The 24,949-nt window shown below is 33.9% G+C and overlaps 1 protein-coding gene across 2 annotated transcripts in view; it reads right to left on the bottom strand.

Moving 5' to 3' along the window:
- The window catches only part of SOS1 (SOS Ras/Rac guanine nucleotide exchange factor 1), a 120,776-nt gene that overhangs the window by 44,496 nt on the left and 51,331 nt on the right, over nt 1-24,949 (bottom strand). For both annotated transcript variants that reach the window (XM_037528187.2, XM_037528188.2), the window contains exons 2-8: nt 24,012-24,137; nt 16,573-16,704; nt 14,551-14,715; nt 12,767-12,976; nt 9,936-10,079; nt 784-894; nt 609-707 (exon numbers count right to left, since the gene is read on the bottom strand). In XM_037528187.2, the coding sequence (XP_037384084.1) occupies nt 609-707; nt 784-894; nt 9,936-10,079; nt 12,767-12,976; nt 14,551-14,715; nt 16,573-16,704; nt 24,012-24,137 (987 nt within the window). The remainder of the gene's footprint in view (nt 1-608; nt 708-783; nt 895-9,935; nt 10,080-12,766; nt 12,977-14,550; nt 14,716-16,572; nt 16,705-24,011; nt 24,138-24,949) is intronic.

Here is a 24,949-nt window from a genome sequence, read left to right as displayed (position 1 = left end):
CCGCTCTGTCTCTGGTGAATCCTCTCACCCTCCTGCGCATCTGGCCTATACTCCAGTTCTTATATAAAATAAATAAATCTTAAAAAAAAAAAATCACTTTGAGCTACACTACTGTATTATACAGGGAAAAACGAATCTAAAACCCTTGTCTTTAAGTCACCGCTTCTAAAATAGGTTATTTGAACTTTGATCAAATGAGATGTTTTTTACTGGGATTATACAGAGTGCATGGTTTCTAAGTAATGATAAGGACTTTAATACTTGCAAACCTAAGTTATAAAAAGTAAGTAAATTAATCTTCCCCATAGACTGGTCTTATTCCCACATGAAATCTAAGTTCCCGAATCTGTAGAGTTCCCAAAATGAAGAGTTGGATACATAAATCTAGGACTGTTTCTGCAGAATCAGTCATGTAAACAAAAGGACACAAGACAAAATATATCTGATGATTGCTTTAAAATTCACTATTAAAACTGAAGAAAATATGCTGCTCTTTTGCAGATTCATATATATTTGCTTCTGAATTGGAAAAAGAAAATTCAAATGCCCACATAACCAAAAAATAAATGGCTTATAATATTTTATAAATATCAGTAAGAGTTTCTTACCTTCAAAAGTTCAAAGTAATGTAGACAGTGGTAAACAGGGGCTAGAAGCAGCCTGGGTAATACATACTGAACAGCTTCTTTGAAACCTTCACCTATTGACTAGAAAACAAAGTGATTAATTTTTTTTTAGTTTACTTTTCAGAAATTTTACATCTTGATTTAAAAATTACTATACCTGCAAATAGAGTGCTGCCCCAGGCTTTGATAATTGACTAAGGAAACGATCATGAAAACCAGGTCGTAAAATATCTCGAGCATATGATTCATATGGATCAAATGCCAGTTCCTTAGGAAAAAAAGAAAGGAAAAACAACTGATTATTCTCCAAGCTAGAAGTTAAAAAACTTACTGTCAATACAGAAAGATTAAATTATGGGCACACCTGTGCCAACGGATTATATATGTTTTTAAAGTTTCTAAACAAAATTACATGGTCATTAATTGCAATAGAGTAAATCTAATATTCTCAAGTAAGATGATAATTTCTTTCTAATGAGTAATGAGATCCTTATATGTTATGACATTTCTTATCAAAGGATTTTAGCAGAATATTACCAACAAAACATGGCTATAAGAATGAGCAACTTTTCATTCTGGAAAATAAACAAAGCTTAGCCTGAACAACAAAGAATATAGGTACCTACAATTAGATAAGTTCTAAATGCTTAGAATGCTGGCACCAGACCTTTATTTTCTAATAGTTATTTCCTAGCAGTTGACTTTTACTTACAAATTCTGAGGTAAGAGGTAACAGTTTATATCATTAAAAATTAATTGCAAGAAATTTCATAAAACAATTGAACAACTTAATTCAAACTGCCAAATAATTTAACCATCATCAATCATTAATAAGATAGAGAAATCTAATGGTTAGGTCTAAAAAGGACAATCTACTGGTTTTATTGACTCCCGAGGGATAAGAGAGGCGGTGTCTTAATTTTAGCAGGAGAAAGAATCTCTACATTATGTGCCCTCTTTCATACATAAAACTATCATGAAAATGGGGCCCTAGGTTCTAGCAACAGCTCATTTCTTTTAAGGATAATTCTAGAAAGAAGAGGACATCTAGTGGAGAAGTACAGTAGAAAGCAGAGAAGTACAGAAGACAGTAAAAAGGAATGACAGAACACATGACATTTATGTATTTTTTGCCCTTATGTTTCTCACATTTTTAAAAGGTAGTAACCTAAGGCCAGAATTTAGATCTAAATTCTGTTCTTTGTGAAATGCAATATGGTACTTCCTTGAACTGAATTCCTTGAACTAAATCCTGATTCATTTTCCCAATTTCAATCCCTTCATCCATTTTCCTAGCTAAAAATTTCCATGATAATATAACACCAGAAATGACAGCCTATATTAGACATCACAGGAATAGTAGTAAGGTTTCAATAAAAACAAGAGGGAGCCAGGTATAAGTACAGTGAATAGGAGAGAAAAATAAAAATGTGACTAAGACAAAGCTAAAGAAGAAAATGGTGCCCAAGGAGGTATCCTGGAGGATAATAAGGATCCCATGAATTGGGGTGGAACTGGAGTACCACCTGGTTATCAGAGACAACACTGACCAAGACAAAAGGGACACTGAGGAAATTCAACTAAATACAACAAAAGGTGGGTGGAAAGAGGCACATGGGAAACTGTTGGCACAAGACTGCATTCCTGTGTTTGGCTGGTGGCCCCAGAGGGAACTGTTCGGTGCAGAAACTGTGGGGAGGTATGTGTGGAGGTGCTGTGGTGAGCCAGGCAGGCAGGGTCCCCAGTAAAGAAGACAGGCACTCCTCTACCCCCTCAGGAGTTGAGCTAATCCTATTAAGAAATGTAGAAAGCTTGGCCTGCAGACTATAGAGACATGGGTCTGGAAACCCAAAGAGAAGGGCTATCAGTGATGCCTCAAATGTGAGCTGTCTGCACACACCACTTTGACCATTAACTGAACTCCTCCAGGATATTGCCTCACCTCAAGTCAGCATCTGCAGATCAGTTCTCCCTATACAGTGCCATTTGCTGGAAAAGTGGAAGTTCTGTACCTTAGGACACAAACATCAACAGAGAAAGCTACAAAAAGGGGAATGAAATATACAACACATGATACCTTGAGTACTCAAGTGAATATTTCACCACAGAAAAAGAAATTTCCAGAATCTAAACACAAAGACATGAAAGATCTTTTCTTTCTATCAGATACAGAGTTCAAATTTGCCATGATAAAGACATTCAAAGACTAAGACACAGCTAAGGAAACTCAGAAAAACAAAGGAATGTCTAGAGAAATAAAATCAATGAACAGAAGATAGAAACTGAAGCTTTAATTAAGAAAACAGAGATACAGGAAATAAAAAGAGCGGTGGATAAAAAATTTTCAGAGAAAGCTGTGAAAGTAGTATAGAACAATGGAAGACGGAACCAATGACCTCAATAATACACAAAGAATACAGGAGGAAGAAGAGAGATATAAAGAAGGAAAAAAAGAAGAAGAAACACTTAGAATTATTCAACCCCATAAGGGAAGGAAATATAATAATAATGGGTATTTCTAGAAGGGAAAGGAAGAGAAGAGACCAGAGAATTTATTCAAAGAAATAAAGAGGAAAACTTCTCAAACCCAGACAAAGAAACTAAACATACAATTCCATTAAGTTGAAAGAATACCTGTGGCTCAACCTTGCCTGGCTGGACATTTACCCATGAGGTGATGGGTAAATTTGGGAAACTAGTTTATTAGGAAACTATTATCCTTTCCTCTCCTCTCTATGCACACCGTTCCATTAAAGTTCTTACACACTAAAATAAATAAATAAAAGAACACCTAGTTAACTAAATGTAATAACACTATCCCAAGACACATAGATGTTAAATTGCTAAGAACTCAAGACAAAGAATACTGAAGCTGGCTAAGGGGAAAAAATCAGATAAAATATAAAGGTATTCCCATCAGGCTTACACTGGCTTCTCTGAGTAAATAACTATGGACAAGGAGAGAATGGCATGATGCATTAAAAATGCTTACTGATAAAAACTGCCAGTCTATAATATTTTATGCAGCACATGAGGGAGAAATGAAGACCTTCCTAGACAAACAACAGTTAAAGTAGTTTGCCAGCACTAGACCTCCCCTACAAGAAATGTTGAAAGGAGTTCTCATATCAAGATTGAAAAGAACAGTCACAAAAAAACTGAATAAGGAAATAGATACAACCCGAAAACTAGGACAAAATGGCAGTAGCAGATACTCATATATCAATAATCACCCTAAATGTAAGTGAACTACACTCACCAATCAAAAGGTACAGAGTGGCTGGATAATAAGAAAACAAAATCCAACTTTTTGCTGTCTCCAGACAAGACACCTAAGCTTCAAAGATAAACACAGGCTTTGAGTAAAGCGTTTGAAAAAAACCCTGCAAGTAAATAGGACTCAAAGAAAGTGAGGCTAGTCATACTTAGGTAAAACAGATTTCCAGCTAAAATAAAGGTGATCCAAAACAGGGATGTACACTATACAATGACTAAGGGTTACAATGCTTATCAATATACATTCATGAATGAAGGAATATCAAAATATGTAAGGCAATTATTGTCAAACCTGAAAACAGACATTGGTAACAACATTAGTAACTGGGGACTTCCATATCCTACTTTCACCAATGGGCAAATCAACCAGAGAGAAAATAAACAAGGATACAATACCCTTAAAGAAAGAATTAGATGATATGGGCTTACTAGATATATATAATCCACTACATCCCCCAAAAAACCAAATACACATTCCTCTCAAGTGCACATGGAACATTCTCCAGGATAGAACATATAATGGCTCACAAAACAAGTATCAATAAATTCATGAATTGGGAAATCACATTAAGTATCTTGTCAGATCACAATAGTATCGAACTACTTGATTGTCATTATGTATTTTTCCATGTTTTTCAAGCAAAAATGCATCATGACTTTTCCGACAACCCAATAGTAATCAACCACAAAAAGAGAGCAGGAAAAATCTAATATGTAGAGACTAAAAAACACACTATTGAATGACTATTGGATTAATAAGGAAATAAAAAAATTAAAAATACCTTAAGAAAAATGAAAATGAGGATATAACCTACCAGAACTCATGGGACACAACAAAAACCAGTACTAAAAATGAAATGTATGGCAATATTGGGCCACATCAAGAAACAAGAAAGAGCTCTAGTAATCTCATCTTTCATATTGAGGAACTAAAAAAATAAACAAAAAAGAACTGAAAACCAACAGAAGGGAGCAAATAATAGAATGTAGAGCAGAAATGAATGAATAAGAAATCATAAAGACTGAAAGATTAATGAAACCAAAAGTTGATACTTTGGGAAAAAAAAAACAAAGCAGATAAACCTCAAGCTAGACTCCCAAAGGAAAAGAAAAGGAGTAAATGCAAATAAATAATCAGAAATGAAAGAGAATTTATGTCAGACATATCAGAAATTCAGAGGCTCTTAAGAGATTACTATGAACATTTGTGTGCTAGGAAGCTGAATAACCTACAAACAAACAAAAGTCCAGGATGAGACTGTTCACTTGTGAGTTTGACCAAACAATCAAAGAAGAAATAATACATATCCTTCTCAAACTCTTCCAAAAAACTGACAAAGAGGGAATACTTACAAACACAATTTATGAGGCCAACATTACCCTGATCCCAAAACCAAAGAAAATACTGAAAAAGAAAAGTAAAAACCAATTTCCCTGATGAACACATATGCAAAAATCCTCAAAAAAAATCTTAGCAGAACAATCCAACATGCATTAGAAGGATCATACACCACAATGAAGTGGGATTTATTATAGGACAGAAGGACGGTTCAACATTTGAAAATCAATCATCTTAATTCACCACATGAACAAAAGGAAAGCCAAAAATCTTATGAACATATCAATAGATGCTTAGAAAGCATTTGATAAGATTCAACATCCATTTATGATAAAGATTCTCAAAAAAATGGGGATAAATGTAATATAACCTCAACATAATAAAGACCATATGTGATAAATGAACAGCTACCATCATTCTCAATGGTGAAAAATTGAAAGCTTTTCCCACTAAGACCTGGAATAAGACTAAGATATCTACTCTCACCAGCACTACTCACCATAGTTTTGGAAGTCCTACCTACAGCAATTAGGCAAGAGAATGATATAAAAAGAATACAAATTGGGAAAGAAGTAAAACTATCATTATTTGCAGATGACATGATAGTATACATAAAAACCATAAAAATCCCACCAAAAAACTAATTAAAATAATAAATCCATTCAGAAAGTAGGAGGTTATAAAATCAATATAAAATTTAGTTGCATTCCTATATATAAACAATGAGCTGAAAGAGGAAGAAATCAAGAAAACAATCCCATTTACAATGGCATCAAAAAGAATTAAATACCTAGAAATAAACTTAAGATGGTAGAATACTTTTTTTTTTTTTTTTTTTAAATTTTTTTTTTTTATAGAGGCATGTTTTTTTTTTTTTATTTTTTTTTTTATTTATTTATTTGTTTGTTTTGTTTATACATGCACTGGGTACAGTCAGAAGTGCAGAAGGGTGAGAGAATTCACCAGAGCCAGAGCGGGGAGCAGAGCAGGCAGAAGGACCGAAGTACACTGCTGAGGGGAGCAGCGGGCGGCAGGAGAGGTCCGCGCGCCATGTGGGACCCTCCTCCGGTGGCCGGGGAGCAGCCGGGGATCGAACCGGCGCCTCAGAGGCCGCGGGCAGCTTCGCAACCCAGCGCTCAACCGCTGCGCCACCGGGGAGGCCCAAGATGGTAGAATACTTAAACAATGAAATTCTGTAAGATACTGTTAAGAGAAACAGAAGACAACATAAAAAAATAGAAAGATATCCCCTGCTTATGGATTAGAAGAATTAACATTGTGAAAAAGGCCCTTTTACTCAAAGCAAGATACAGACTCAATGCAATTCCTATCAAAGTTTCAATGGCATTCTTCAAAGAAACAGAACAAATATTACTAAAATTCTTATGGAACTACAAGAGAGTCAACATAGCCAAAGCAATCCTGACAAAAAAAGGCAGAATGATGGTATCACACTACCAGACTTCAAACTATACTACAAAACTTATAATAATCAAAACCAGTATGACACTGAAACAAAGACACACAAGACAATGGAATAAATTTGCAATCATAGAAATAAATCCACACCTAGTGGAGATTTCTAGACTTACTAAACATAGAGCTTCCATATGATCCAGCAATTCCACTCCTAGGTATTTACCCAAAGGACTCAGAAACATCAATTCCAAAGAGCACCTGCACCCCTATGTTTATAGCAGCACTGTTTACAATAGCTAAGCTTTGGAAACAACCCAAATGCCCAAAAATAGATGACTGGATCAAGAAGATGTGGTACATATACACCATGGAATATTACTCAGCATTCAAAAAAGATAAACACATGCAATTTGCAGCAACATGGATGGCACTGGAAGGGATCATGCTCAGTGAAGTAAGCCAGAAAGAAAAAGAAAAATACCGGATGGTCTCACTCATAGCAGGAATCTAGAAAACTTAAATAAGGGACCAGGAAAATGAATAACTATAAGAAAGTGAAAATCAAAATCAACAAAAAACTATGAACAGTGACACTTTATGAGGGGTGGGGGGCAGGGAGGGGAGGGATTGGGGTCAAAATAAGGGGGTTGCAATTGTATGGGGAATATAAAAATAAAATTTATTTAAAAAAAAATAAACCCACACCTATATAGACAGTTAATCTAAGACAAAATAGTCAAGAGTATATAGCAGAGAGCCTCCCCTGGTGGTGCAGCGGTTGAGCGCTGGGCTGCGAAGCTGCCCACAGCCTCTGCAGTGCCAGTTCCATCCCTGGCCACCGGCGAGGGTCCCACATGGTGCGACAGACCTCTCCTGTCACGCCCACTGCTCCTCTCAGCAGTGTGTTTCGTCGGTCTGCCTGTTCTGTTTCCTGCTTTGGCTCTGGTGAATTCTCTCACCCTCCCGTGCTTCTGACTGTACCCAGTGCTTGTATAAATAAATAAATAAATCTTAAAAAAAAAAAGTATATAGCAGAGAAAGGGAGCCTCTTAAACAAAAAGTGCTAAGAAAACTGGATAGCCACATGCAAACAAATAAAAGTAGACAAGTATCATGTACCATATACAAAAATTAACGTAAAATGGATATAAGACCTGAAGCCATAAAATAAACAGTAGAAAGCATAGACAAAATACTCCACACCATAGGCTTCAGTGATGTTTTTGTGGCTTCATCTCCAAACAGAAAAACGAGAGAATATAAACAAATGGGACTACATCTCTAAAAAGCTTCTGCACAATGAACGACACTGTAGCTAAAGCAAAGACACCCTACTGAAAGGTAGTAAATATTTGCACACCATACTTCTGACAAGTAGCTGATATCCAAGATCTACAAAGAACCCATACAACTCAATAAAAAGAAAAAAAAAAATACCCCAATCAAAAAATGGGCAGAAGAGCTAAATACTCTCCAAAGAAGACATACAGATGGCGAACAGGCACATTAAAAAATGCTCACAATGAGATACCATCTCACACTTGTAATAATAGCCTATATAAAAAAGATGAGAAACAAGTGTTGACAAGGATGTGGTGAAAAAGAAACATTTATACTCTATTGGTGGGATTATAGGCTGGTCCAGTCCTTATGGAAAGTTTACAGGTTTCTCAAAATATTAAAAAAAATAGGTCTACCATGTGATGGAGCAATTCCATGTCTAAGTATCTACCTGAAGAATGCAAAAATGTTAACAAGAAGGGATATGTGCACTAACAGCACTATTTATAATAGCCAAGTTACGGAAACAACCTAAGTGCCCCAAGACATGAATAGATCGGGAAGATGTGGTATATATACACACAGTGGAATATCACTCAGTTACAACAAAAAATAAACTGCTGCTGCAACATGATGGTTATGGAGGGAATTACGCTAAGCAAAATAAGTCATAAGGAGAGAGACAAGTATTCGATGGTATTATTATATGAGGCATACAGAGAAACCAAAAGGGGCAGATAAAGCCAAACAAACAATAAATGCTAGAAATATGGCTGCAGAATTGAGGCTACCAGGGAGGGTAGAGCAAAGTGGGGAGGGAGCACAATAGACTATGGTGGAGCATTTTCAGTGCCTTGGTGTGGGTCTAGTATGGTCCTACACCACTAAATCATATACGATGTTGTGAAAGTAAACAGCAGAGAAGATAAAGCACAAGGAAATAAATATCTATAATGTAAAATAGTGTTAAATATTTAATGGATTGTAATTGAGCATAATAATGCTATAATTTTTTATGTGCTTATCTTTTATCTGGCAACTATACTGGACTTACCTAGCAGTTCTACTACTGTATAATTTTTCTTCAATTTGCTATGTAGATACTTATGTCAAATATAGACAATTACACTGAGGACAATTTTGTCTCATATATTAAGTAGCTTACTGTATGAAAATGGTCAGCTAGATACTTCAAGTAGGTTATTTTATTTAAATCATAAAGATCCTGAGACTTACCATTATCCTTCTTTTATAAATATAGATACAGATGGGAATAAATAGCCTAAAGTCATCATAACTAATAAATAGTAGAGTTTAGAATGGACACAAGTTAGTCTGACCTCAGAAATAAGATGTATAGTTTCTTCATTGATAGGGCATTTCATCAATGTTTCTTAGCCTTGTTATGAAACACAAAGTGTCATTTTTAAATACCTTCCCTCGGTGGATCTGCTTTTTTATAGTGAATGAGAGACTACTTTTTCTCTTTCATAAGATGAAAGAGAACCACACACAGAAGACCTGAGAAGGAAGCTAACCCTGGTATAGCTGAAAATCATATATAACTCTTGACTTCTCAAAAACTTAACTAATCGACTACTGTTGACTGGAGGCCTAACTAATAACAAATAGTTCACTAACATATAATTTGCTTCTTATGTACTATATTCTTACAATGAAATAAGCTAGAGAAAATATTTATAAAATCATAAGAGAAAATACACTATTAATGTATTTGAAAATACACAGTACATTAATACTGTGCTAGTAACTCTAAGCTTACATTGTTTACAAGAAAATCATGTATATGTAGACCCTTGCAGTTCAAATCTGTGTTGTTCAGGGAACAACTGAAATATAAATGATGACAATGACTTACGATGAAGGGGCGATACAGCTAAGTAGTCAACCGTTAACTATTTATTGATTTCAGGTGATAATAATTAAGATTCCAATTTTAATGCCAGTGTAGGTTATATAATTAAAGGACTTACCTCTGCTAAATCTTCAAAGCAGCTTCCTACTAATGGATGGGGACTACCCTCATCTGTCATTTCCACAGTATCTTCTATATGGCCCAGTAACTTTACACTAAGTTCATGTATATCAACTATACGACTAAATATATTTTCTACATCCTGTTGGAAGGAAAAACAAATTAATTCAGATTGTATAGTTATAAAAGACAAATTTTAAGCCACTGTCATTCTGTAATTATGAAATTTAACGTGGCAGATATATTGAAAAATTTAGCAACTTACACATAAGTAAAGACAATTCCATTATTTTTCTTAAAATAATGCACAATTTGCAAATATATTTCTCTAGGTCCATGATTCTCAAATGGTTTGTTCCTATGAGACCCTTTCATAGTTTTACAAATTATTGAAGAATCCAAAAGGTTTTTGGTTTATATCTATTAATATTTACTATACTAGAAATTAAAGCCAAGAAAAAATATTTAACACTTTATTTTAAAACAATAAATAACACTTTTATGAACTGTATATTTCCAAAAAAACAAATGAGAAGAATGTCATTTGCTTTTGCAAATCTAATATGTAGCTTAGATCTAGTCCCTGGCAAGCAATAACCTACATTCTATCTCTCATGTATTTTCCTATTCTGGACATGTTATATAAAGGGAGTATCTTTTTATGTTATCACATCAAAATTCAACAAATGTTTATCTCTTAAAGCTAGTAGTATTGTGGAATCTGCAATCCTATCAATTTTGTACCATTGCATTAAAATCGATTGGTTAATTATGATTCATATCCAATAAGATACGCCTATTTTATTGAATGTATAAAAACCTAGGAGTGGAATTGTTAGGCAGTATGGCTGGCTTATTTTCAGTGTTACACAAAATTGCCAAACTCTTAAGTATTTATCAGATTACATTCACACAAGCAAAGTAGGAATTTCATATTCCCACCAGCAGTTGTTCCACATTGTTTTCAACACTGGATATTGTCAGTCTTTTTCATTTTAGCCTTTCCAGTGAGTATGCAGTAGAATCCCATTGCATTTTGGTGATCTTTTAGAGTACACTTTTTGCCCACTTAAAAATATCAGGCTTATTTTCTAATTCTTAATTTGTAAAAAGCTCTTTATATACTCCCGATACAAGTCCTTTCCTGGATATATGTATTTCAAATAAGTTCTACCAATCTGTGGCTTAACTTTTAAATTTTTCTGACAATGTCTTTTGTTTTTTGTTTTTTTTTTTAATTTTTTTTTAATAGAGGCATGTTTTATTTATTTATTTGTTTGTTTGTTTTGTTTATACATGCACTGGGTACAGTCAGAAGCGTGGGAGGGTGAGAGAATTCACCAGAGCCAGAGCAGGGAGCAGAGCAGGCAGAAGGACCGAAGTACACTGCTGAGGGGAGCAGCGGGCCGCAGGAGAGGTCTGCGTGCCATGTGGGACCCTCCGCCAGTGGCCGGGGAGCAGCAGGGGATCGAACCGGTGCCGCATAGGCCGCGGGCAGCTTCGCAACCCAGCGCTCAACCGCTGCACCACCGGGGAGGCCCTGACAATGTCTTTTGAAAAGCAAAACCTTTTCATTTTAATGAAGTCCAATTCATTAATTTATTTTATGGTTCTTGATTTTTATGCTTAATAACTTTGCCAATCTTTTACTCCTTTACTTTTTAAACTTTACTGAAATATATCTTACATATCATGGAATTCATACATTTAAAGTGAAGTCAATGATTTTTAGTAAATGTACAGATTTGTGTAATTATCACCATAGTCTATTTATTTTTAATGTACACTCATTGCTATACTGAGCCTCAATCTCAACCTCTGTAATGAGCACTGCATCTTCCTCAATTACCCAGGATTGTGTAATAATAATAATAATTCCACCTTTGGAATTATCAGAATGCAAGTCTCTTACACAATCTCACCAATTCTCATTCAGCATTTCCCCAGGACCCAATTAGGGTTTGTTTGATTATTATTGTAAAATCAGTAGGCCATCTTCCAGTTAATATTATTGACTCACTCCTTTATACTCTCAGACACTACTGTCAATTGTCAATACTTCTATTATCATAATTGCCACTTTGAACTGTAGTTTAATTTTAGGTTTACATCTTTTCCATAACTAGACTAAACTTCAGGGAAGGAATTGTTTCTTATTCATCTTTTAATTCTCATTCAAATACGGTGTCTAACAAAATAGGCTGCATCAAAGAGTTGACTGAATGACTCAAATTAAACAAACAAAAAAAAAATCTTCTACCTAATGAGAGACTTTATTCTTTGGACTACAGGGAAGATTCTGTGAGTTTATTTTCACTTATACAATGAGTGTAGTTCAGATTGTGTTTTCATTTCTTTTTTTTAAAAAAGATTTATTTTTATTTATTTATGCATACAAGAACTGGGGTCAAGGCCCGAGGTGCAGGGGGCATGAGAGGATTCACCAGAAACAGAGTGGGGAGCAGAAAAGGCAGATCTACTGAAATACACTGATGAGGGGAGTAGCAGGTGAGACAGGAGAGGTCTGCTGCACCATGTGGGTTAGCTCCTGGCCCAGGATTGTTGAACTCAGACCGAAGTGGCTGGTAATAGCTTGACAGCACTGTGACAAACCCCTGAGCCATTAGGGAGGCCCCTGTCTCTTCCTTTCTGATGTGTCATTTATTGAAACTTGTAGCAACTATATTTGTGATAATAGTCACTGTGATTTAAATCTACAACTTAAAAAATAATTGGCAAAATATCAACCATGAATAGAAAATAAAATTTGAGTGGCCATGCAAAATTAACAACAGATGCAATCATACACATGCACATAATGATACTTACATTAGTTGAGAACAATTTTGAATTGGAGACAAAGGGCTCTCTAAAAACTTTTATAATTAAATTTAGTTCTCTTATATATTGTCGAATTTCAGCCATAAATGCTTTCACTAAATCATAGTAAGTTTGCTCTCCTGAGGTGGAAGGTTCTTCATCAGTTAAAGATAATATATTTATATCTTCTACATCTTGATGAAACATGTCCATCAATACCTACACATAGTCAGAGATATAAAAAATATAATAATATATAAATCTAAAGTTAAATTTCAAGTTAGCCATTCTAAGTGGTTTTAGAATTCAGTTCTTAAGTGATAAAAAAGAAGACACATAATTAATTCATTTTGGATATAATGCTACCACCACTTCACAGTTTTTCTAAAACAGAAATTTTCATCTGTTATCTCAAACTATCTCTTCAAAAGCCTCTATCAATGTTAGTTATCTGTCTGTCTCTCTTGTTAACCTGTTACTTTTAATGTGTTCCCAAATCCTGTTTCATGTTTCTTTCTGACTTAATTTCCTGTGTTTTACAACCTTACCATCACCACCTTATTCATGGACTCACCACTTCATATTTGAATAATTCTTACAGTCTTCTATTCCTACATTTGATAGAGAATGGTCAAAACAACTTCTGTTTATCCAGTAAGTCTACTTTTATTACTCTTGCTGAACTTCATCTCTCCCCTTTGTGAATTTCTACAGCATTAGCCCTATAACACAGTAATATTTCATCTTATCACTTCCTGCTTGTTTCACAAATGTAAGTAACCCTTCATTAACTTGGAAGTCTTGTTTTATATACTTCTCTTGCATCGGCTCATGTTAGCATATAGCACGTATTCAAAATTGTTTATCTGATTCACTTAACGATACAAAATATTTTTATTGACTTAAAAATAATTATTTTGAAGACCAAATACTTCTTCATTTAAATACACCAAAACATTCAACATCCTTCTTCAGATTAGGTAACTTTTTTATTCGTTATGTTCATATTCTGAAAGAATAAACACTGAAATATAATTGAGTAAACAAAAAAAAAACCCGAGTAAGAGTGTAGTGAAAAAAATAAAATGGAGTGAAATGCTTCATCAGAAAATATTTTCTTCCTTGCAAAATCATTTTATAAAATGAATATATTGAGGTAGTATACTGCAAAAACTTAGAATTTTAGATTACAGATCTAGAGTTCAAGCCTAGACTTTGAAACTTATTAGTAATTTTCAACCAATTTCTTTCTCTCTTTGAACTCCAGTTTTCCTTTTATAAAATGTAGATAAAAGCATCTACTGCAAAGGAGTATGTTAAGGAACAAAAATGAGACTGAGTTCCATATGTGCTTAACTTTCAATAAATGTTAGCTCTTAATATTATTGTGGTAAAATCATATAAGTAGTAACTAAGGAAACTTAAATGTTGAAATAAAATTACCAAGAGTTTAGTATTTTTATATTTTCAAAAATTGCTTTCAGGCAAATAACTTTCTAGGTCTTCAAATCCAAACAAAATTTTAGGAAATCACTTATAAGAAAACAGTAGCTACTAACTCTACTTGCAGCAACACACAAAAGGACAACTACACAACATGTTTAAACACATTTTAGTACTAGTTATCTAATACTCTATTTTTGGAAAGTGATCTTAAATATTTGCTACCTGATCACTGGAAATATCTCCTAACACATAATATACAACTTTATTCAGTCTAAATAGTATGTTAATATCCAATAAATAAATCATGAATAAAACTTAAGAACAAAACATAGAAGGCTGTGTCCTACCTTATCAGCACACATTGCTACTTTAATATCTTGCTTTGTAATTTCATAATGCCGTATATTTCGTACATAATTCCCCACCAGTTTTAAAATGTCTGCAGAAATGTATTCTAATACTGCTACTATGTAAACAGAAACCTGGTGGTCAATTTTATAACCTAGGACCTCCTGCAAAATTTAAAAAAAGAAAGGCATGTTTAAAATTGTATACTATAAATTTAACACACTTATTAAAAATAAAAAGCATGTATACAATTCATTTTTATCTTCACTGAGGTTTGTGATTATCAAAAGCAATCAATTCAAGTGGTTTATCAATGCATAATATATGTATTGTTATTAGAAAATATAAGCTGAGAAAAATAAGGTAAAATTACCTATGATCATATGAAATATTCAAGAAGTACAGATTAATAAATATATAATTTCTCATTTAAGAAAGGAAGCCACTGTTTGAGAATGGAAAAGTATTCATTGCTAATCAACACAAAATACCTGGGAATAACTATTATAAAACAGTATTTTTTTTATTCCTTGATAAAGAATAAGAATTAATATATTATTGGTATCTTGGAATATCTACTAGTTTTATACCACTATTGCTTTCAAAGCACCATGGGCTTCCGAAAACCCTAGTGGCATATTCCTGGTACCTGGAGTGTTTCTATGGGGGAAAAAATTAAGGTATGTACTATTAATCAATAGTTATAAAGAACACATTAAACAGAGTATGGATTTTTGTGGAGCTGACCAGTTCCTATAGGAAAACAAGTTCTATTTTCTAAACAATGCAACTAAGGAAAAAAAACAATTTTGAAATAAAAAAATGTATTGATAAATTGGAGACAGGTTGCATTTGCCTTTAAGGATATGTAAAAAAGATATTAAGTGCATACAGTGATAAGGATATATTAATAAATAGAAATGATGTCCACAATTATAAAACACAAAATTGAGGCTCAGTAATTCAGCATACACATACCTCAATTTGTTAATTCTCTTAGAATATATGGCTAGTTAAAAAAAAAAAATCACAAAAAAAATTATAAAGAAGTATACAACTACTAATAGTTTAGTAATATCCTATAATTTGTCCTTATTTTCTCAGACCAGTTAGTAAAATGGGCAGAAATTGCTATTCAAACAACCTGAGTACAAATCATGAGCCTCTGACAGTCTTAAACATCATTAAATGTTTTGTTTTAAATCATGGATCAGATCAAAAAGACCTGGATTTCCCAACACTATCACTCAAAGTCCTGTGACTTGGACTAAAAGATATTAATCATTGTTTGCCTCAATTACCTTATCTACAAACTGGCAGCAATAATAACTTTGACAAATAATCTTAGAGATAATATGCGCAGGCATTAGCATTTTGCTTGCATTGTCATACATACAAAATTAATGATGTCAAAAGTATTAAGGTTTTATTATAATACCTATTTTTTACATGAGAATCAACAGTTGGCCCACTATATTATGAAATGGAAAAAGCATTTTTAGAGTTTCTAGCAATTATTAACTTCTATTAGTTATGGGGATTATCAACTGACTGATTTAAATGACAAGTAAGAACTGGATAGTGTAAGGGAATTTTTGTTCTAAGATTACACCTAGTCCTGTGACAATCTCAGAGAGGCCCCCATACATCTGATGATGTGAAGAATTATCATCAGGGTGCTTTATAGAGGGACACTTAGATCTAATGGGAAAAGAACTTAATAAATTCTCTTGGAGGTTCTAGTGAATACCTGATATAAACAAAATACATAATTACAACTTTAGTTCTTTTGGTTTACTTGATTAGTACTACCCATATGAAATTACATTTAATCAGATAGCCAGATTTATACTTACTACTTTCCTATTACTATAATATCCCTCCCTTAATTCCTAGAAAAATTTAAATGAGAGAATTTCACCCTGCAGTTGGTTCTGTCATTCATAAAATAATTCTTAATGTTTGAAAACCATGGGTTTATTTTATTTTTAAAAGGCAAGAAGGCAGTATTACAGCTTTACCTTTAATAAAGGATGAATTTTTTCTACCGGGAGAGATAAAGGGTTTCTTCGCTTCCTCTTTTCAATAGCCGATTGGGCATCAGCTATTGCCCACTTATCAATTGGATGAGGAAAACTTTTTTGAACACGTTCCTTGGAAAATAGGAAAATAACAACTAAGCAACAAATATATTAGTGTTCTTCACTTACAATTTACTTTTAAAAATCAAAGAATACAAAAGCAGACTTTCCACAAGTGGTATAATTGATACTACAAACAAACTTAAGCTAAGAGAAAACTATACCTGTTAGTATATTAGTTTCTTAATTAGGCAATTAAGAGATTACACATTCCTTGTATTATGGGGGAAAATCACATTCTGAATTTCAACTTCACTGTGATAATAACAAGAATGAGTACAAGTCACTTTAAATGTCATTTATATAAAATTTCAAAGAATAAGGCCTAAGTTTAAGAAGCAGAAATCTAAATCCAATTCTTATTCATTTGTCCTTACTTTCAATACCAATTACAAGCTCAAGTAGCATTTTGCACTGAAAACCTCTAAAGATTTTATTTTTTATACATCATGCAAAGGTACCTGACTTCAAAACTATTTACAAATCGTGGAAATCAATAGTTTACATTGGTAACATCAATTTTTAATAGACTGTAGCTTATCATTAACTTGAATTCTCTATAAACACTGTTTTTTAATATAGTATTTCACTTTAATTCCAGTAATTATTCGATTAGAATTTATTTCCATTGAAAGGGAAAGAACACATCTTAACCAAAAGAGCTACATTTCCTACTTAAATAAACAAATGCAATTCACTTTAAGGAAAATTAACTTTTAATCCTCTTGTTTTTCTTTAAATCCACTTGGAGGCTACCATAATTAAAACCAGTAGATGTCGCTCTTACATAATTTTGACAAGTATTTTGAATTTGTGTTTAACTGAAATGTAAAAACTACATTTAAAATTAAGCATCACTCCTGATTATACATTTAAGTTATAAGTTTTGTCAGATGCTATTAAAATGGAAAATAAAAAATAGATTGCTCTGTGATACTCTGGGAGAAAAGTAATATACTAATTCAAGACATGTTAAAAGCAAACTTAGAAACTGAGAATTGTTTAATCCATTGAAGCTAATACATTAAAAAAGACTTTTATCTATGTTCAAGGCTAACCCAGCTGCTAATATAAGACACTATCATTTAATTCCAGTTACTGGATATTGGAAGCATTGTGACAGAAACAACTGTAGTTAAAAATGGAGTTTACAAACTTTTTCAAATGCCTATTATAAAAGCTATTTTTGAGTATACTATACTTTCATATAATAACATAGGCAATACAAAGGTGCAAAATATGGGGGGAATTTAGCCAATGAAAAAAGAAAGAAAGGAAGAAAAGGGAAGGTTTTGTTTCATCTGAAACAAAAATTCTTTCCTTTTCTTTTTAATCCAAAGTGGCAATAAAAGATATGATTAATTTTAACAATTAAAATTTTTATACCAATGGATTTATTTATTATTAACTTTAAAAGATTTATTTATTTATTTATACAAGCACTGGGTACAGGCAGAAGCGCGGGAGGGTGAGAGAATTCACCAGAGCCAGAGAATTCACCAGGGAGCAGAACAGACAGACTGATGAAATACACTGCTGAGGGAAGCAGCGGGCGGCAGGAGAGGTCCGCGCGCCATGTGGGACCCGGCCGGGGATGGAACGGGAGCTGCAGAGGCTGCGGGCAGCTTCGCAGCTCAGCGCTCAACCACTGCACCACCAGGGGAGGCCCCCAATGGGTTTATTATTAACCCATGATCAAATGAATATGTATAACTATGGTACAAACAGTAATGGAATAGCCCTGTGGCTTGTCCACTTTTTTTTTTTAACCTCAACTCAACAGTAATAAATAGTAAATTCTTAATACTTTTTTGTATTACACCCTTATATAGCACATGCATACCAAACTGAAACAAAATTTCATAAAACAAAGTCTGCCCTTAATATATACCACACATTGATATTTTCTATTCATTTGGGCAACACACTGAAGTGCTTCTATGATTTACTAATGGGTGATGACCTGAAGTCTAAAAAAATAGAAGCTGAACTCAGTCTGACAATTCTAAATATATTTAACATATGTCACTGAAAAAAAAAATCACTAGCAAAATTAGAGGTAAACAGGAGGCATGGGTTGAGGTGGAACAAAAAGAAAATGGAACACCAATCCCTTCCCATCTCAGTTTTTATCCACACAATTTGAAAATTGTCTATTGTTTTGACAAAAAAGGGTAAAGAAAATCTGGAATGAGAAACAGAAAGTAAAAATAACAACGATAAACACATTTTAAACTTACTTATTACCAGTGTATTACTGGAATCAAATTACCAACTCTATATTTAGGAGGTAACAAGAAAGCATTAAGGCATGGGAGAAGTTTGGAAGAATCACAAAAGGTGATTTGAAGGTGGAAAGGTCAAGTTGAAAGAAATAACTTTATCTCTTAATAGCAATGTTAATTATAATTTTATAGCAAAATTAGATCTTTTTTACAATTATTTCATAAATATTTTAAAAGTAAAGCAGTCCAAAGAGAAATAACAATGAAAGAGTCACATATTTGAAGTCCATTACTCTACTACTTTCAATAAAGATCAGTAATTTCATTTGTTTGAAATGAGAGAGTTTTTATAGTGATTAATATATAGAGACTTAGGGAAAAAAATTAGTGAAATATAAAGCTAGGTTTAAGATTTGCCTATGGATGTAGAGAAAAAGGAACCCTATTACACTGCTAGTGGGAATGCAAACTGTTCCAATTACATGGAAAGCTGTGTGGAAAACGGACCCTCAAATTACTAGCAATGGAGCTACCATATGACCCAGCAATGCCACTCCTAGGAATCTACCCAAAGGACACAAAACATTCATTCGAAAGGAAACCTGCACTCCCACGTTTACTGCAGCACTATTTACAATAGCTAAGATATGGAAACAACTTAAATGCCCAAAAACAGAAGAATGGATCAAGAAGCTGTGGTATATATACACAATGGAATACTACTCGCAATCAAAAATGATGAACTTGTGTCATTCACAGCAACATGGATGGAGCTGGGGGATTATGTTCAGTGAAATAAGTCAGAAGGATATGTAGTTATTTTTATATACTATCCTTTAGAACTTAAATTATTCTGAAAAGACAGAGCCAAATAATATACTTCACGCCTCTGCATTCCCAGGACATTTATACACACACACACACACACACACATACACCTCCTTATTCATTTGGAAAACTGCCTAACAAATAACAGACAATCATATTGGTGGCATAGACTAGTAAGTATTAGCTACATCAATAAAACAAAACCTTATTATTTGGACTATGATAGTGTGATGAACTGTAATGTAATTTATTAAACTTAAAAATTAGCATACACATGATTAGGGTCATGTATGTAATTTATCAGTTTTTAAGTACTTTTGAAGCACATATTTTCCAAAAACTACAGGACAATTTAAAATTACTCTTAGTTTCTCATTAAAATGACTCCCCTAGATGCGAAATATTAAGCAAAATTGACATCAAACCTTGAATTATGCTTCTGCTTTAAAGTAATCAAAATGTATTTTTAGAAAGATTAAAAAGTTACAATTCAAATGATCTACTTTTTAAGTACATTATATGTGGCCCTCAAAACAATTTTTTTAAATTTTGATGAATTATCTCTTACCTCAAATACCTTGAAGACCTTATTAAATTCATGACCCTTATTATTTAAAAGAAAGCTTCATATGTGTGGAATCAATGAAGTGTAATAATGAAATGTATCAAAGAAATAAAGAATTCTAGTGAATGAAAAAAATAAGAGTTATCTCCTAATGAATGATTCTATCTCAGCATTATAATCATCTCCATATTCTCATCTAAATATCCTTCCAGGAATTATATAGGAACAAGGGTATTGACTACTGATTTGAAAAGACTCAGGTTTCATTGTGTTCCATCTGTTCTACCATTCTAATATTTATAAATATTAGTAGAATATTTATACTACTTTATAAATAAGTAGAATAATAATGACACAGGGTAGTTGTAAAGTCATAAATAACTTTGAAATTACAAAGTCTATAATACAACCAATTGCTATTTCCATTATTGTCACATATTCTATTTCTAAAAGTCGATTCCCAACCCCAAAGTCAACTCACTGAAACATCACATGGCTATATTCCATTTAAGGACCAAGATTAGATGCTTAAAAATATCAAGAGAGGGCAGAGAGTAAGTATCTCTGATATTGCAGACGTTCTCTTCCCAAGTGAGTATTAAAAAGCTGAGAAAAACATCTTATATTATTTAGAGTCTTGAGTTCCTCCATACTAATTAGGCCTGTGCAAGTGGATTACTGAGAGGCTAATGATTTTTGAGAATTCATGGAAATCCCCTTCAAAATAGGAGAACTGGGCCCCCCCCCGGTGGCTCAGCGGTTGAGGACTGGGTTGCGAAGCTGCCCACAGCCTCTGCAGCGCCGGTTCAATCCCCGGCTGCTCCCCGGCCACCAAAGGAGGGTCCCACATGGCGCGCAGACCTCTCCTGCCGCCCACTGCTCCCCTCAGCAGTGTACTTCGGTCCTTCTGCCTGTTCTGCTTCCCACTCTGGCTCTGGTGAATTCTCTCACCCTCCCGCGCTTCTGACTGTACCCAGTGCTTGCACAAAAAAAAAATAAATAAATAAATCTTTAAAAAAATAGGAGAATTATTCACTAGTTCCTCTACTAATTGAAAGGAGATTAGATAAACATAGGTATATAACACAACTATCTGGAAATTACTGAATTTGAATTTGTAATGGTATCAATCTAGTCAATGTTTAGAATATACTAACATCAGGATGTAAGCAAGAAGAGAAATGTAAGCCCATTCTAATAATATAGATAGGGCAGAGACAGGGTTAGGTTCTGTATTTTATAAACACTATAGGAGAACCTAAATAGGATCCAAAAGAATAACTGGAATTGTTAATGAAGAGAATCAAGCAAACAGTTCTATTTAAGATATAGTCTGTGCAGCCCAAAAGAGCTTAATGGAGATTATGAATAAAATATATCTGAATTTCTACTTCAGTGGCAAAATGGGATAAAAATGTATGAAATCTGCGCCAACCCAGTTTGATCCCTGGCTGCTCCCCGGCCACCGGAGGAGGGTCCCACATGGCGTGCAGACCTCTCCTGCCGCCCGCTGCTCCCCTCAGCAGTGTACTTCGGTCCTTCTGCCTGCTCTGCTCCCCGCTCTGGCTCTGGTGAATTCTCTCACCCTCCCACGCTTCTGACTGTACCCAGTACTTGTATAAATAAATAAATAAATCTTTAAAAAAAATGTATGAAATCTACTTTGAATTACTTTTTAAAAAATCACAGCGAATTATTGTTCCATAGTACACAATTTTTTCTACATCTGTGACCTCTGTAATTCAATGTTCCTTAATATCTCTTTGCCTCAACTGAAATGTGGCTCTCCCATAAAGAAGCTGGAGCAGGATTGTCCTTGTCCCACACCCACAAGAGGGTAGATTTACCATCTTTTCCACTAATCAGCAGGACTTTAAGTCCTGCCACCATCCTTTATGACTGTATTGTCTATATTAAGAACACATAAAATACCCTGATCTCTTAATTCCCAGAAAACCTCATCTCAGGGACCTTTACCTATAGTCTAGCCACCACATTCTACTTTGTATCTACATTTCTGCATAAATCCTAAATTCCAACAATTCTGTCTACTCCCAATCTACTCTTTTATTTCACTTGGGTATTCTCGTGTTATCAGTTCTCTGACCTTACCGGGAAATCCAATACCATGTTCCCTCCATTTTCTAAAAATTTACCTGCCTGCTCTTCCCTGTCAGTATAATTTAGTGGAATGCTTGCCCAAAAAGCTTATTAGACTTCCTGGGTTACAGTCTTGCCTTCACTACTTGTTAGCTGTGACCTTGAACAACGTAGTTAACCTACTGGTGCTTCAGATTTCACATTTATTCATTCAGCATATATTTCCTGAGTGACTTCTCAGTGCCAGACATTGTTCTAGCTGTTGGGGATTCAGTAGTGAACAAGAAAAATAAAACCACTAGAGCTTATATTATAGTAAGGGGGAAAGGGGAACCATCATCACAGGGTTATTACGAGCTATACATGAAATACAGAACACCAAAGTATTTAGACCAGACCACCACCACCACCACCACCATCATCATAGCAAGCTCTCAAATGGCAGCTATTATCATATTTTATTTTTTTCTTATCCAAGTAGATTATCTGGTATCTCTTCAGCAGTTTCTCATTGGACTATATATCAATTCCTTAGCTCTCCAAGTAAAGGGGCAGGACCTGGAGTACATAGATACTGCTCCTCCCCCCTTGTCACTGTGTGCTATAAAATCATTATTACATTTTATGTGTGTCATGCCTTGAAAAGGTTTGTAAAGTACCATTATTTCCAATTTCCACAATTCCTGTCCTACTAGTCTGCCACTGCACAGCCATGGTGAAATATCATTCAAGTCAACTATCTTTTTCGTGCTCACACTTGAATACTACAAAAGAAATGTCACAGAAACCAAAGGTCTGTATTGCTATTCATACAAGTTATTGAAGTGAAATGATCCTTCATCTCTGCTGAAAACTCCTGTTATATTTTCCAGATCTATTGCCCACTTTCTATATTTGGTACTGCAAACTTTCTACTCCTCTCAAACTTTTGATTCCTTCAGAATGCAAATTTAGATGCTACTTCTTCCAAAAAGCTAACCCTAAACCCCAAGCCTATGTTACTTTACTCCTCATACGGTTTCCCATGTACTTTACTGATAGTAAATCACATTATGTATTGCTCATATACCTATCTCCTCACTAAACTATAAGCCCTAAAAAGACAGAGGCCATATCATCTTTATAACAGATTATAGAACTTTTTTCTTAGATTTTAGATGTTTCTCTCCCTCCAATTAGTGAGAAGGAGTCACTTACTATCTAAAATACATTAACAACTGAAAATCAAAAAGAGTACCTGGAATATTTTTGAAACAGTATCTGGCTTTGAAAAACAAACACCTGGACATATTTTACCCTTAAAGGTCTGAGCATATATATTTATAATTCTAGCATCAAAGAGTAGTGTGTAGAGTTAGAGGCCAATAAAAGTTAATTTTAGATAAAACAAATTATATAGACTAGTTTCACAGATAAAATATACACAAACTTCAGACACCAATACAAAGTGAAAATAAATTGAGTCTTCATTTTTTAAATACCATATACATATATATGAATACATATATATGAAGAGTAAATTCTTTCCCCCTTAACTAACATTACAGTAAGCATACATATTAGAGGTATATAAAGTTAACAAAAGGCAAAATTTATCATACCTCTACATCTGCAACACTCCGGGGCTGAGCTTGGCATAACATATTTAATAACTGCAAAATTAATTCTTCAACATACTGAAGAGCATCATCACTAGACTCAAGAGTAGGATGAACTTGTCCTTGGACCTATAAACAAAAAACAAGGTAATTAAAATGTAGGTTTGTTTCATCTAATTAAACAAATAAACATTTTTTAAACATGGCTTGCACTCAAGAGTATAGTCTGACTTATGAATACAGATGTGAATGTAATGACCAAAGTTCTCAACCTTTTTCCTAGCCACATGCACCATACATGCTTATAACGTGCTCCCAGAGATTCAGATATAATGAGCACTTTTGACAATCTGTCTTTGTCTATGCTTTAGGAAGATGACTGGTTACTCGGTCATGAAAGTCTAATAATCTTTACCTTCATTTTCCTTTACCATTTCTAAGAAGCCACTAGCCTCTGTAAAATTTACATTTTAATGACCAGATTCACAGAATTTACTTGCATCCCTTTGTCACTATATATGTAATTTAAATGTTTACTATAATGTTAGTAAAAGGTGAATGAGTCTTTACTTCAAGAAAAATGGCAGAAAATGAAAGAGGTAAAATTACAAAAGATACTACAGAAATATAAAGGATCATAATAGTGTATATGCAAGCAAACTGGACAATCTAGGTAAAGGAACAAATTTTTAGAATCATACAACCAAGATTAAGCCAAGATTAAATATAATTTGAACAGAACAATCACAAGTACAAAAATCTAAAGAGTAAGTATAAGTCTTTCTGAGAACAAAAGCCCAGAACCAGATGGCTACACTAGTCAACTCTACCACCTTTAAAGAGGATCTAATAACCTATCTTTCTCAAACTTCAAAAAAAAAAGAAAGAAACCTAAAGAGAAAGCTCCCAGACACATTTTATGAGGCCAACATTAACTTGAT

This window comes from Talpa occidentalis, unplaced genomic scaffold, assembly GCF_014898055.3.
Source record: "Talpa occidentalis isolate TD23 unplaced genomic scaffold, MPIMG_talOcc4v2.1 talOcc4.5, whole genome shotgun sequence".
NCBI classification, from domain to species: domain Eukaryota; kingdom Metazoa; phylum Chordata; class Mammalia; order Eulipotyphla; family Talpidae; genus Talpa; species Talpa occidentalis.
This window is presented reverse-complemented; position numbering and strand designations above follow the sequence as displayed.